The following is a 16149-nucleotide window of genomic DNA, read 5'->3' on the forward strand; positions in this document are numbered from 1 at the left end:
GCACTACTGGGCACATAACATGCCCTTTTATTATTTAACCCTTACAAACTGTGCTGCTAGAGCTGTTGTTACTATACTCATCTGTGTGTGTGTGTGTGTGTGTGTGTGTGTGTGTGTGTGTGTGTGCGCGTGCGTGTGTATGCGTGCGTATGTGTGTGCTTGCGCATGTGTGTGTATGCACATGCACTTGTGCCTTCTGGTTCTTGGCCTTGAACTCAAGGCCTTGTGCTTTTGCTTGGCATGCTTACAGCTAGTACTTTACCACTTGAGCCACACATCCCAAAGTTTTTATGACCTTGAAATATAAGATATGAGAAAGTTGAGCTGCTCTGATGAAGCAGGGATGAATGCCCCTGAGTGTCCCACCTTCTCTTGTTTCCTTCCTTGCTTCCCCATTACCTCTCACAGTACCTCTGAAACTGATGCCTTAGACTACTGGAAGCAGAATCAGACCAATATTTTCAAATGAGAATAAAGGCTTTAGAAAGGTAAATGACTTCCTCAAGTCACACAGTATTCAGTGCATAATTAATCTGTGATAGAGAACTAGAATGCTTTCCAGATATGTTATAAATTGTTTAAAACACTGCTGAAAGAATTAGATCTTTATATAATACATTAGTAGTGTGTTTTGCCATACATTGTCTTTGAAAATATATCTCCTTTGTCCAGTTCCTGGATAAAAGCTAGTATTAACATAATCGCTTAGCCATTGAATATGCTGTTCGGACTTCACACCCCTAAGGGTAGAATGGATAGCATTTCTCACTATTCCTCTATTAGACATACAGATTTAGAGTGATGTCACACAATTAACAAATTGTAGAACTAGAACTGAAAACTAGATTTTCTCAGCATACCATCCAAAACTGGATACATGTAAGTGAACTGTTACAGTAAGCTTTATTCAGAGAAGCCAGCCTCTTGGTTGCAGTCAGTAATGGTGAGTGGGTAGGCTACTTGAGCACAAAGGAGGAAAGTTGGTTAGTAGAACCGTATCATTGGACTTTGAGAACAAATAGAATCTTGCTATATAAAGAAGGTGTAGGTTTTGAGCAGTGGCTGGAATGATCATGTGCCTTGGGTGCTTTGCTGAGATAGTACAACAGACAGGAGCATTTTCTTGGACCTATTTGGAGTTTTCTCCTTCATTATTAACTAGCTGGATGACTTTAGCAAAGTCAATTGACTCTTCTGAGCCTCGGTGATCTCATCTGTAAAATAAATCCTAATTTATGAAATCTGCTTCAAGTGATAGAAGGCCTTTTTTAATTTCTGGATTCTTTATATTTTAGTATTTTTAGCCACTATATAGGTAACTTATAAATTGGTTACCTGGTGCTATCCTGAGCTACTAGAAGCTTCCTACTGAAAAAAGTTTTCTGAAAAGCACTGCTACTATAAGAACTTCTGCTACAGATTTCATTTGTGATTTATCTTGTCTGGTTCTCACTTTTTATTTTGGTTATTCTGTCTTTCTCAATGAATTAGTCATGAATTACTTCATCATTGATGAATGTTTTTGTCTTTTCTAGCTGTATAAGTTTGGAGAGACTGTGTCTATTGTGTTTTGGACAGACACTTGGAGACCAGAAAGCTTCTTTGACAAAGTGAAGAAAAACAGACAGAATGGCATGCACACATTATGCTTATTAGGTGAGAATTTGGATATTTTCATAGAGTGATTTTGATTTTGTGTTAAGTAAAAACTGTTCTAAGGGCAGCTAGTGAAAGGTAAGGAAGGGCGTGGGCCAGCCCCATTCCCCCCACTCTCAGCTCCCAGCACTACTTGATGTTCTGTGTTGCTATAATTCATGCTGCTCCTCCCAACCTGGAGATCCTCTCTGACATTCTGCATCCTACACATTGTCTGCCATGGCCCCTTGTCCACCTCCTGTAACTGAGACTTTCATTGGGCACTTATTCCCACCACCCCAGACTTTTCTTCATATTCTTGGAATGCCTCTGAATACTGCAGAGTCAGTTCTGTCAGAATCACAGGTTGGTACATCTGAAAGAGACTGCAGAGCCTCTCACTGCAGTCTGTGTTACAGATGAAGTCAAAACCCATTTCTCCACTCCTGACCAGCTACTGGTGGCAAAGCTATTATTCATTGCTCTTTTCCCTGGATTGTCTGCCCAAATTTTATTTCTTCTTTAGTGTAGAAAGAGCAATGCTAGCTCTTCCCACACTCAGGGCTTTGCTTTAGCAGAGGCCCTGAAAGCTTCATGTTTAGTAGGCTATATTCTAACAGCATATGTTGTAAAAGAAATGCTAGTGTTAACCTTTTAAACTATAACTAGCGAACAGGACACAGCCAAGTGATATCTTTGGTAACTTTGAAATGATACTTAAGGTTGGAATCAAAAGATTAAATCCCAGTGTTCATGCTTACTAGAGAGAGAACATTGTAGAACATTTCTTAACCTTTGTCTTCAAAAAGACACATTTGTTCCTTCAAAAAGGAATATACTCCTGCTGCATGGGGTTGTATAGAGCAATTCTTCTCAAACTGTATGGTTGAAGGACCAGGATTAATTGTTGGGTTTTTTTTTAATATTTTTAATTTCTTAAAAACTTCCTCCCCCCCCCCTCCTTTCTTTTTCTTTTTGCCAGTCCAGGGTTTTAACTCAAGGGTAGGTACTTTTCTTGAGCTTCTTTTGCTCTAGTGCTCTATCACTGAGTTACAGCTCCACATTCAGCTTTTTATTTTTTATTTTTTTGGTAGGTTGTGGGGCTTGAACTCAGGGCTTACACATTCGTCCTTGAGCTTTTCTCTCAAGGCTAGTGCTTTACCACTTTGAGCCACAGCGCCACTTCTAATTTTCTGTTAATTGGAGATAAGAGCCTCATGAACTTTCCTGCCCAAAGCTGGATTTGAGCTGTAATCATCAGATCTCAGCCTCCTATTAGCTAGAATTGCAAGCATGAGCCAATGACACCCAGCAAATGCTTGTAAATTCTTATTCTCACATATGTAGTTTATAATTTATTGGTAACAAAAAGCTCACATACTGGCCTTGATCTTGGAAACATACTTGAATTAGACTTTCAGTAATACGGTATGGGAAGTCAATCAGCAGGGCAGGAGATGGACCCATAATGTTGGCCTCTACAATAATGCACATATTCAGAACATTAGGAAAGGTTTCTATGTACTAAAAATAAATAAATAAATAGTTTACATAATATACCTACTCCTCTGTTACTTAAAGATACTATCATTTTGTACAATCCCATCAGTATGTCTTAGTGGAGAAGAATACAGCTTACTTTTACTAGTGGCTGCCATTCTACATACACTGCCGTTCTACTACATACATAGTACTGAAACTAGAAATTAATGTTCAGAGCAGGGTTTAGTAAACTAGTGCCAGGGTATCAGTTCTGGCCTGATACTTGTTTGGTCAAGAAAGTTGTATCCCAGCTGACTACCAATGGCTCCCACCTGTAATCCTAGCTCTTCAGGAGGCTGAGATCTGAAGATTGTTAGAAGCCAAACTGGGCAGGAAGGTCAATGAGACTCTTATCTCCAAGTAACCATCAAAAAGCTTGAAGTGGAGCTGGGGCTCAAGTGGTGCTGTATTAGCCTTGAGCGAAAAAGCTCAGAGACAGTGCCCAGTCCCTGAATTCAAAAACAAAAACAAAAAAACATTAAAAAAACAAAAACAAAAAAAAAGTATCACCACATGGCCTTTGCATTCATTTATGTATTATCTATATAGGGTAACTAGTGCTGCAAGGGCAGAAATAATTTGTAACACACTTTTTTTTTTTTTGGTCATAGGGCTTGAACTCTGGGCCGGGGTGCTATCCCTCAGCTCTTCAGCTCAAGGCTAGCGCCCTACCACTTGAGCCACAGCACCACTTCCAGTTTTCTGGTGGTTTTTTGGAGATAAGAGTTTCACGGACTTTCCTGCCTGGGCTGATTTTGAACTGCAATCCTCAGATCTCAGCCTCCTAAGTAGCTAGGATTACAGGCATGAGCCACCGGCACCCAGCATTTGTAACACACTTTATGATGCTCAGAACCTAATAAATATATTTGTCATTTGGCCCTTTTTACAAGTTTGCCAGCTCCCAGTGTAGAGTAGAATTTCCTGTGATCTCATCTGCTGTACCCTGTGCTCCCTCAGTGACTCCTCCTTTATGTTATTTATGTGTAGTCTCACCACCTGTTGGAATCCCTTTATCAACTTGGTTTATTTTTCTTTACTTCCAAAGAGCAGGGACTTCTCTGGTTCATTTCTCTCTTCTAAACACCTAGATGTTTAGCACAGTATACCTCCTGAACAAATATTTGTGGAAGTTAGTTTGTTAAGCTTTTTATCTGGTGCATTTTTTTTGTCAGTTTATTGGCACAGAAAATCTTGAATCTTTGTTAGGTCATTCAATCTAGCCAGAATACATTTTCTTTTATTCTATTTATATTGACGCCCAATTGGTTCTGCATCTGGTTCAAGCTATAAAGTCTTCTAACATTTTCCTTTTTGTCTTATGTCTATATTCTACAGTTTACTTGTTTGGTATGTTATGTTATTGCCAAAGGGATTAAGTGCTTCATTAGAAATTAAGTTAGTGGGGGCTGGGAAGATGGCTCAGTGGTAGAGCACTTGCCTTGCATGCCTGAGGCCCTGGGTTCGATTCCTCAGCACCCCATAAGCAAAATGAAAAAAGCTGGAAGTGGCGCTGTGGCTCGAGTAGTAAAGCTCTACCCTTGAACTGAAGAGCTGAGGGACAGCGCCCAGGCCCAGAGTTCAGGCCCCACAACCGGACCCCCCCAAAAAAAAAGAAAAAAGAAATTAAGTTAGTGTTATCATTGGCCCTTGGATTTTCCATGTGGAAAGTCTTACTTTTTTTTTTTTTGTCATTACTAACAAGAGCACTGTAAAGCACTTACTAATTGATGTGACAGATTTGTTAGTCCAAGCTTAGATCCAGTTAAGGCCAGTGATGATGGGTTGAAGCTCAAAATGTTATGGGGAAAAAACTCCTTTGGAAAAAAACTTTTTATATTTAACTGAAGGATGGCAGTGGGGATTCAGTGGAGTTCAGATAATAGAATGGAAGCATATTTTACAAGAACACTGAAAATTTTAAAAATAGAACAGAGAAGGAAGTCTAAGCTATAGGATGCCTGGAAACTTCCCCATGTATCCATTAACACTGAGAGGATAGCAGGAACATTAATATTTGGAAAGCTTTGAGGAAGCAGTAGAAAGATGTTTTATAGAAATTTATTAATTGCTTGCCCTGTGTAGTTCAGTTCATTGGGTATGCTAAGGATTATTAGACATTGAGCCTGCAATCGGAATTTTGAAATGTAACTTGGAACTAAATCATGTGTTACACACATGAAAGTTAAAGGCACAATTAAGTTCTATGTATGGAGAGACAGGAATGATGAACCACAACTTCAGCTCTTGAATTCTTGGCTTTCTTAGGGAAATACAAACAAAGCTAAGCAATATTATCTTTCCTGCTCTGATAACCAAAGCAGGAACAGAGATGTGAAGTATGGGAGCTTGTGATCCCAAAATCTCCAACTATAGATACTGTCATTTAATTATCTGACATTTTCATCATTTAAATTAGTGTGTGTTTATTGAGTGCTTGTTAGGGGCCAAACCCTGTAAGGAATAGTAAGAAACAAACATGATAAGAAACTAGAGAGAATTTAGAAGAGGTAAGACCAGAATACATGCTGTAACCACAGATGGATAGATAGATAGCAGGATTGTGTGTGTGTGTGTGTGTGTGTGTGTGTGTGTGTGTGTGTGTGTGCGTGCGCGCGTGCGTGCGGGCATGCACACACCAAGAACAAAGATCACTAGAGGAGAAGTCAACAAAGACTATGAGGGAACTGAAATTGATGCTTCTTAAAGGTAGTTTAAAATGAACTGGTAAGTTGGTGGTGGGAGAGTCATATGGATAAATTTATTCAGTAAATATTTATGGAATTTCTGCTGGCTACTTTCACATTATGCCAAACCTTGGAGCTAAGCTAAGTAGGAGAAGCTTACATTCTAGCAAGCAAACATGGAATGAAAAAATTATAACTTATGGGAAGACAAGGAACAAGTAGTCAAACTTGATTAAGGCTTCATTCATAATGAAGTCTTAGGTTCAACTAAAGTACATTTGCCAGTAAAAATTCTCCCCAGCTTTCTTCATTTTAAGAATCAAATCTCTTGTAGAGCATATTATTAAAAGCAAAGTTTTCATAAAATGAAAATATGAAAGATCTTTCTATGAACAATAAGGTTAAAATGATATTACAGACTCATACCTGTGTTCCTAGATATTCAGGAGGCTGAGATCCCAGAGGATCGTGGTTCAAAGCCAGCCTACACAGAAAAGTTGGTGTTGCTCTATCCTAGATATTCAGGAGGCTGAGATCCCAGAGGATCGTGGTTCAAAGCCAGCCTACGCAGAAAAGTTGGTGTTGCTCTATCTTCAAAATAGCTAGCTTAAAGCAGGGCTGTAAGTATGGTTCCAATGGTAGAGTGACAGCCAAGCAAGGAGGCCCTGAATTCAAATCCCAATACTGACAGAATCAGTAAATTAGAATAACATTTTAAGTTGAGTGTGGTTTTATACTCCTGCAGTCCCAAGCACATAGTAGATTGGAGGCAAGAGGATTACAAATTTGAAGCTGGCTTGGACTGCATAGCTAAACCAGGACTCTATAAATAAATTAAGAAGTAACAACATTTTAGAAGTTCAAGGTAAATGAATAAATAAAGGTGTTGAACTTTCAAAAATTGTGTAATAGAAAGGGAATCTAAAATTTGACTTATGCCATTAACTGTATTGAAGGTCATACTTGTATTATAGATAGTCATTTTTTCCTATATTTGCCAGACAAGCAAAAATATTAAAGATATTTCAAAACTGAAAAATAACTCTGGTTCCACAAACACCAGAAACTACTGACTAATCTCTGCAATTGTTTTAAGCAAATTCTTTAATAGTCTTCATAAGAAAAAAAAAGCCTTTATTAAGAAAGTTGTAGATGTTTATCAGCAGCTCCTCAGTTGCACCATATTAATTCTGCAGAAGCAAACTTTGGCTGAACCATGTTTCAGCATGTAAAACAGGAAGCAGCTGCTGTCCTTGCTGCTGTGTGTAGAGTTCCATGTGAAGATGAAGAGCTGTTCTGCTCTTTCACCTTTTACCACATAGTTCAGCAGAGCATCAGTGATTTAACAGTATGAGGGATCAAATGTTTGCAGTGAGTGGATCATCAGATCCCATGAGTTCCAGGGTTCTGTCCAGGCAGGTCCCTATAGTGCCTACTACCTGATATAATTTATGTCACCCACAAGCCCTGTTAAAAGTATGAGTACAGCCAGGTGCTGGTGGCTCACACCTGTACTCCCAGCTACTCAGGAGGCTGAGATCTGAGGTTTGAAGCCAGACCAGGCAGAAAAGGCCCTGTGAGACTCATCTCCAATATACTACTCAAAAAAAGCCAGAAGTGGTGCTGTGGCTTTAGTGGTAGAGTGCTAACCTTGAGCACAAAGAGGCCCAGGGACAGTGCCCAGGCCCTGAGCTCAGGCTCCAGGACTGGCAAAAAAAAAAGGTATGAGTACTTGATGTCAAAGTATTCATAATTATGACATACCTTACAATTCATAAGAAAGCCAACATAGAATATGAATTTTGTTTGTTTCTGAATAGGCCCTGTACGAGACTTCTCATTGAGCCTGTATAATCACCAGCTGGTAGAAATGAAAACAAAGAATTTTATTAGCTGTTAGGTAGCCGGTATTTATCTGTTTTTCCTTTATCTTCTTTTTCAACAGGAAATTAGATTCCCTGTACAATGTTCTCAGAGCCAGCCCCAGACTTGTTTTCTAGATAGTGGCCTTTACACTGGCTTCTATTCCTCTGCACCTATTCCCAGATGCACCTATTCCCAGATGAGCTTCATGGCACTTGGGAAGAATGTTTTCTAAAAACTTAGATGACTCTTCATTGTAGTTTGTGGATTTGGGATAAAGTACCTAATTAAATTATTTTGCACTTCCTACAGACATCAAAGTAAAGGAGCAGTCTCTGGAAAATCTAATCAAGTAAGTCCTATTTATTTCCTTGTGGATTAAATGTGGGGCCTTGTGCATCTGGGCAAGTGCTCAGCCATTAAACTACATCCCAGGCTCTCATTCTGAGAATATATAGATCTTTTTAAATTCCTTAACTATACTTAAATGATATGAGTTCCAAAGATTGTTGAAAAAACTGAGCTCTCATTCATAGTTCAGCATTAAGCATTTTCTTCTTGTAGAATGACACAGTGTTGTAGAATGGAAACAGGTATGGATTCCATAGCTCCAAACCTGACAGCAGCAGTGGGCGCTTTCACATCAAAGAACTAGCGTTGGAGTCCCAAGCCTGCCTCTAGAGCTGTGATTTTGGCCAGTTCACTTCTGCCTGATACTGAATTCTCCGTATGTATAGTGAAGGCAGTCATCCCTTTTATTTGTTTAGAGAGGCCATATCCAGTACTGGAGCCACTTCCCACACGTGGCTATTGAGCACTTGAAATGTGGCTAGTGTAATGATGAAAAAATTTAAAATACTCCAACAACTTTTAAGTTATTTAGAATAAATTTAATATATACATGTTTTTATGACCACAAACCTTTATGAAACATAACCCAAATATTTCCAATGAAAATTTAGCATCTAGATTGATACATTTTAAATACATATAAGATCTCAATAATTTAGTATAAAACAGTCTCTTTAGTAATTTTTATGTGAATCAGTATGAAAATATCTAAAAATATATTGGATTAAATAGAATGTATTATTAATACTGAATTTGCTTTTTAAAATTTGGCTAATATGGATACCAAAACATTTTAGATTGTATTGTGGCTTGTATTATATTTCTGTTGGATAATACTTGACTTAACTATTGTGGAAGTCAGTAAAATAATCACTGAACCATTTTGTAGATACTGAAGCTCACATTTTATTACTGTCATCGTTGGGTAAACCTTAGGAGGGAAGCATAAATACATGTCACCAACCAAGATTTTCAATCTTTGTTTACTTTTCACAGAAACTGCTTACACAGAAACTGCTTAGTATAAACAGGTTAGGAGAAAGGTGTCCAGCATGCTTTAGGTCCTCGGGTCACTCCTTAGAAGAATACTTATAAATCTGGTTAAGCTGGGATGTAGACCAAGTGGAAACTTAGTTTGAATTTTGCTTTACTGAAGACATCACTTTGAATAAAGATAACTGATTTAGACACCTGTCTGATTTGCTGGATTTCTGTGACACACAAGGACAGTTAGAACTGTGTGAAAAAGCTTCATACTCTGTACTGCTTTGGTGTGTACTTGAAGTGGTCTCCTGTGCAAGCCCGCAGAGTGAAGGTGTGCTGCCCATGCGTCTCTGGGTGGAGAGGGGTGTAATTGCATTTGCATTGTAGTGCATTCTACAATTCTGGTGAGAAGCCTGGCATGTGATTTTGTATTTACAGGGGAAGGAAGATTTATGAACCTCCTCGGTATATGAGTGTAAACCAGGCGGCTCAGCAGCTTCTGGAAATTGTTCAAAATCAGAGAATGCGAGGAGAAGAACCAGGTACCAACACCCTAGAAAGGCTCTTCTCCTATTGCCCTCTCCTGCAGGCAGCAGGGGCGTAGAGAGACAGATAATGAGCGGAATGCTTTAAAGTCAGATTAGCACAATTCCAGAAAGTAAGGGTTTTTCACCAATTACTGATTGACAGATTCTATGTAAAGAGATAATGTAAAGTATTCTGATAAAGTGGGAGCTTCCAGTTCAGCCACCATTAATAATAAGAGCCATGCCAAAAACATGTTTCTACTCAACACTTGAGACTAGAAACCATCTTCTTCTGGGTAAAGACAAGAGAATTTGTACTTATAGTCTCAATAATTAGACACTGCGGTATATAATATGCTTTGTCAATCTTTATTGAGATGTTCTTAAATGTACCTGTCATAGCAATGAGCCTACATAGCAGTGGGCAGGCTGCAGATGACCTCCCAAGCTGCTCTGCGCCCTGCTTGCTTGAGGAGCTGCTACTCTGGTATCTGACGACGAGAGGACATGGAGTGACCATAGTGGTGCAGCTCAGTCCCTCTTGGGGAGCACAGAGCAGGACCCTTTTGCACAGCTTGTGTGAGCCCACTATCACAGTCCACTTGTGGCAGATACCAATATACCCCTAGGACCCTCTGTCCTTCTTCCTGCCACCCCTCATCTAGCTGTTCTGTCCTGGTCCCAGACTACAGATTCTAGGTTCTGAGATGTAGCAGACCATGGCCAGATCACCACCGTGGATCAGCTGATCCGAAACCAGAAACCGAAACCAGACAGTGGCTGGTGATGGGAGTGGTGATGGGGCTTGTATGTCAGGGCCTGGGCCTCTCAGTGTGGCGGCCAGACAAAGACAAAGCCCAGATTCTTCGCTTTTGGGGAAAACCATTCTGGTCTCCATCTTCTCACCGCTAATCTCTTCAGTAACTCTGACTGCATTTGTGAAAACATTTGCAACGATAACTTATATTCCTGACTTTTACCAAGTTCCTTGTGTGCCTGGTCAAGTTGTCACCCCCATTTTGATCACTTCATCCAGGACAGCTTGCTCCTAAACACTAAAACCAGCTCAAGGTCAGCCAGTCAGCTTTTGAACCAGAGAGAATGACCCTACAGAGGCCTCTAAAATTAATTATTCTGAACCTAAAAACATAAGTAATATCACAATGATTGTTGTCTGTTAAGGGCTCCATAGTTTACTAAATATTTTTATATCCATTGTGTTCACCCTCACAACAACTACATATAGTAGTATTACAGTTTTAAAAATAAGAAAATGGCTGGACACCCATGACTCATGCCTGTAATCCTAGCCACTCAGGAGTCTGAGATCTGAGGATGAGATTCAAAACCATCTGGGGCAGACAACTCCTAGAGATTCTTACTGCCAATTAATCAGCAAAATGTAAAAGGAGAAAGACAGACATAATGGAAGGGAGGGAGAGAAAAGGGAGGGAGGGAGATGGAGAGGGAAGGAAAGAGGAAGAAATAGAGAGCTAGTTTGTCTCATAGCTGATTAGGTAGAGAAGTAGAAACTCAGAAGTCTATGGTTTTTTTCTAGTATCTGTCAATATGAACTTGTCTCAAAACTTATTTAAACTATGTGTCACAGTCATGTTCATTCAGAATCTGTTTTATAAATGCTGTACAAATATAAGGAGTTATTTCAAACAGTTATGTTCTAAGAAGATGTAGCCACTCACTACAGACTTAGTATTGGTGTGTGTTGAAGTTTTATTCAGTGTACTAATATCTTTTTAGTATTGTGCAAGATGGTACATTGCTGAACTGAATGGCATTCTTTCTGGCTCTCCCCCTCCATCCCTCCATCCCTCCTTGCCTCCTTTTCTCTTTCTTTCTGTCTCTCTCAATAGCAATCACCGAGGACACACTCTGTGTTGGCTTAGCCAGGGTTGGAGCTGAGAACCAGAAAATTGCAGCCGGCACTTTACAGCAGATGTGCACCGTGGACTTGGGGGAGCCCCTGCACTCCCTGATTATCACAGGCGGCAGCATGCATCCACTGGAGATGGAGATGCTAAGTCTGTTCACCATACAAGAAAACAGCTCAGAATCCTGAGTATTGACGGACATTTCTCTTGTGTCATGTTTGATATGGATGTTATATATTTGTCTCTATAACAAATTAAGCAGACTTTTGGTTTATCTAATATGCACAAGTAACAAAAAATAATAAATTGCCAGGTACTGGTGGCTCACGCCTGTCATCCTAGCTATCCAGGAGGCTGAGATCTGAGGATCACAGTTCAAAGCCAGCCCAGATAGTTCATGTCCAAATTAACTACCTAATATAGAAGCTGGAAGTGGAGCTGTGGCTCTAGTGGTAGAGTGTTAGCCATGAGCAGGTAAACCCAGAGGCAACACCCAGGCCCTAAGTTCCAGCCCAAAAGTCAGCACCCATATGCACATGCACACACACACAAGAATAATAATAACTTGACTCAGAAATGTTTGGTTTCCGACAGCAGGGATCGTCACTTGTAGCTTTCAGGATCCGTGCACGTTGAGCAGACCAAGCTGGCAAGATTGTGGTTAGACATCCATAGGCAGAATCATGTAAAAAAAAAAACAGTTTTTACTTATGAAGCCAGTTAACTAAAGTGGCCCTTTGAGCCTAGTTTGCAGTGGTTTAAAAAAAAAAAAGTGGGGGTGGGAGGTATAGCAAATAAAAGACCAATAACTGTTCACATACAGTTTTTATAATTTTCTTCCATTATAAAAGTCTACATCCTGACTGTAAGTCGAGTGATCCTAACAACAGCTGGCACCAAGACTTCTAAAAAGAAGTGGAAAGCGTCCATCTTCACCCAGCAGCCCTACTTAGCACAAAGCTCAGTTGCGCCACCGCCCCCTGGGCTGATATCCCAGTTATGTGACTTGTATTCATTCTGCTGAAGTCTAGAGGCATTTTGTTTTGTTCTCTAATCTTTTCTTTTTTCTTTCCATTTTTTTTCAATTACAAAATGTGGACACTTAAGACGTTATACAAAGGGGTTTCAGTTCAACATGTCAGTTTATGAATACAATGCATCTTGATCAGTGTCACCACCGCTTCCATTATTCTCTCCCAACCCCACCCATCCCCGTGTAAAATAAGATTCATTTATTATATATCATAACCATAAAGTTCTGTACTTTGTTTGTTCAGAATAGAAAGATCTTTGTTATAGGTTAGTTCAGTTCTGTGTATTTTCATGGCCTAATCAATTTGACCTCTTGAATTCATTAGGAATTAAATATTTCCCTCTTTTTAGTATTATCAGTAGAAATTATGTTAGATATCTCATTTGGAATAAAAGGTTTTAATATGTTTGAACATCTCATGCATCTATTGGGCCCTAAAAGGAAGAGAGCCTCATATGTTAAAGTCATTTCTGTGTTATTTTCTTTTAAAGTGTTTAAACATTTAAGACTTTTTAAATGCTACTCAGGCAGAGATTAGAAGTTTAACACCAGCCCAGGCAAAAAGTTACCAATACTCTCATCTGAAAACAACGAAAGCATCAATGGGCTAGATCAGTACTCAAGTGGTAGAGTGCCTGCTTAGTAATCTGAAGAGTTCAGACATTATTACTGCACACCCAAAAAGCCTAAGCTGAAGAGCTTCTATTTGGGGCAATAGTGGAATAGCCTATAATGTTCCAGCTTTCTGTTAGAAACTCTGGAAGCAACTAAGGACCCTTAGGGGTCAGATGCAGACAGAACTGTGCTAATACCTGGCTTTTGCCCTTGTGGCACTCCCAGAACTTGCTGATATATGGGGATGGTCAGAACTACAGAAAGTTGCCATCTTCTGGCTTGAGGGAGTAGAAGACAGGGTACTGTTAGGGAGCCCTTAGAAACAAAGGTGCCAAAGGAGGAGTCTTGTCATCTGTCTGTGTATCTGAAGTCCTGGGCTGACTCCTGACCTACACACATGTTAGGGGGATCCCAAAGAACCTGGTGGAAGCCCCCACTAGAGAAGGCTGCAGAAGCTAACACATTGTATTTCCAGAGAAGACGGTTTCTAGTTCGAATTCTAACAAGTGACAAGGGCTTGATATGCACTTGGGTTTTGCTTTTCTTTTTTTTTCTCAAAACCCAAGGATGATCTATTAGTAAAAAGTAGGCCTGTGCCTAGATATTTCTATCAAAACTAAGGGAAAATCCTTTAATCACAATGTAAAATCATCCCTCCATCACGGTGATTAGCCAATAATTTAACTGCCAGCTAGAACAAAGCTTAATGTGCTTCACAGTATATAAAAAATGGTGAGACAGTAAAATGTTGTAAAGCCTGGCTTTATTTTTAAATAGGCAATAAAGATCCCAACATAACTTAGACATTAACATTAGTAAAGGAAGGGTGGCACAGGTGGTAGTGTCAGCCATTGAGTGAGTGTCAGATCATGAGTTCAAATCCCAGTCTTGGAAAAAAAAAGAAGAAAATTTAGTACAGCAGGATTTTTAAAACAACCGTTAGAACTATGTTCAGGCATGAAAATGATTATAAGGTATAAATATCAATGACAAATGGAAACTCAAAATGTAAACAACATAGACAACTCCAAATTGTTGGGCATAGCAGCACAGAGCAGATGTTCACCCTGAGAGAATTTTGGGCAGAGTCTTAGTGTATGGCATTCACAAGCAGTTTTGTAGATGTAACCGAATTCCCGTAAAGAAAAGAGAAAGTAAATAGAGCAGAGAAAATGTGAAAAAATAAAAGCCAACATTGTCCCAAGTTTAATAAAACAATCAATGCAGATCCGTTAAGCTTGGTGAATTCCAAACAATAAGTATAAAGAAAACCATGCTTGCCATATCAGTAAAAACTGACAAAAACCAGCAGAGTTAAGGCAAAAATCACAACTGATGGGAAGGGAACTTTGTATTTAAAATGAAAATTTAAGTATCTTTATTTTTTTGCTAAGCCTGACAAACCTATTCTCGATGTAATTTAACTTTGACATAATGAAATTACAAAGACAAGTCTACTATTTACTAGTAGGAAAAGGATGACCAGTATTGTTGTTTGCTATCCTGAAATTGCAATGTTGGGGGCAGGGCTTTTGAACTTTATGTCTTGTACATACTGGCAAGGGCTTTCCCAGTAAGTTATACCATCAGCTGTGTTTAAATTGTTAAATGTATTTAAATGTTACATTTTTCTACAGTGAAACCTCTCCGTTATCTACATACATATCAATTGCATGACCCCAAAGAACTCCATTCCATGGTCCCTTTCTATTTGTTTCTTTCTACCCATAATCCCTGGCAACCTCTGATGTGTCCTTTCTCTATTGTGTTTTTCATTTTGTTGGATGTCACAATGAGTCTGACTTCTATAAACATGCTTTTGAGATTCATACAAGTTGTTGCATGTATCGAACATGTATTCCTTCTTGTTAAGAAGTGTGCTAAGCAAGCTTGTTGAGATTGGTTTGGGAAGAGCAAAGAGGGACCAGGGAAAATGATGGAGGAGGTGAGTCATGTAGGTGCATTGTATGCATTTATGGACATGTCAAAATGGAACTCCTTTGGACAGCTTATACTAGTAAAAAAATAATTTTAAATGGGTAGAAAATAATTTTAAATGGGTAGACTTTATTCCTTTTGGGGAAATATTTAGGTTATTTCTATTAGCAATTATAGAGTTCTTAAAATGTTCACATACATGCTTGTAAGTTATTTCTCTAGAGTATGGGAGAATTTCTGGACCATAGTAAGTCTAAATTGAATTCCATAAGAAACTGCCAAGATGATTTCCACAGTGGTTGTACCATTTTTCATTCCTGTTATTATCGAGGACTTCCCATTGCTCTGAATTTTTGCCAGTTCTTCCTATTGAGAAGTTGCTTTTTTTTTGTATTTACATAGGTGTGTAGCCATCTGTCATCATGACTTTAATTTGCTTCCCTTATGACTAATGATGCTTAGCCTCTTTTCATGTGTTTATTTGGCATTGTTACATTCCATTTGATGAAGCATCTGTCGATATCTTTTGCCCTCTTAAAATGGATATTTTTTATGGGTAAGTTTTGGATGATTTTTATAGACTTTGGTTTTTCCTGACAGCCTGGGTAGGAAACTTCATGAGTCTCTTACCTCCAGTTAACCAGCACAAAGCTGGAAATGAAGCTGTGGTTCAAGTGGTAGACCTGTCACCTTGAGAAAAGGGGCCAAAGGGACATTGCCCAGGTCCTGAATTCAAGTCCCAGTACGTACACAAAAACATTCATACCTACACAAAAATCATGAAGGAACTACTCAATGTCCTGAGCTAGAACACTGAGTGCAAACTGAAAGTATTACCTTAGTCCACACAGGGAAGCTTCTTTTAAAGAAAGATTAAAATACTGGTGCATTATTCTAGGAAGCTTCCTGCCTAAACCCATGTAGATGGAAAAGGCTGCTCGGATGGTGTCCATGGGTCACTCTATACTATGCTCAGGCCAGAGGTTAACTCCAGAGGACACAGAAGTCAGCCAGGCCCCAGGCAGGTCTCCATACCCAGCAAGTCAGTGCAGGACACAGCTGGGACCGGCAAAGGTAATCAGGAA

The 16149-nt window shown here is 39.3% G+C and overlaps 1 protein-coding gene across 2 annotated transcripts in view; it reads left to right on the plus strand.

Annotated features, from left to right (window-relative positions):
• Dph5 (diphthamide biosynthesis 5) overlaps positions 1-12237 on the plus strand; it is a 32779-nt gene extending 20542 nt beyond the window's left edge. For both annotated transcript variants that reach the window (XM_013031404.1, XM_013031405.1), the window contains exons 5-8: positions 1536-1656; positions 8040-8079; positions 9501-9604; positions 11461-12237. In XM_013031404.1, the coding sequence (XP_012886858.1) occupies positions 1536-1656; positions 8040-8079; positions 9501-9604; positions 11461-11666 (471 nt within the window). In that variant the 3' untranslated portion in view covers positions 11667-12237. The remainder of the gene's footprint in view (positions 1-1535; positions 1657-8039; positions 8080-9500; positions 9605-11460) is intronic.
• The last annotated feature ends 3912 nt before the right edge of the window (positions 12238-16149 follow it).

The sequence above is a fragment of the Dipodomys ordii genome, unplaced genomic scaffold, assembly GCF_000151885.1.
Source record: "Dipodomys ordii isolate 6190 unplaced genomic scaffold, Dord_2.0 Scaffold139, whole genome shotgun sequence".
NCBI lineage: Eukaryota > Metazoa > Chordata > Mammalia > Rodentia > Heteromyidae > Dipodomys > Dipodomys ordii.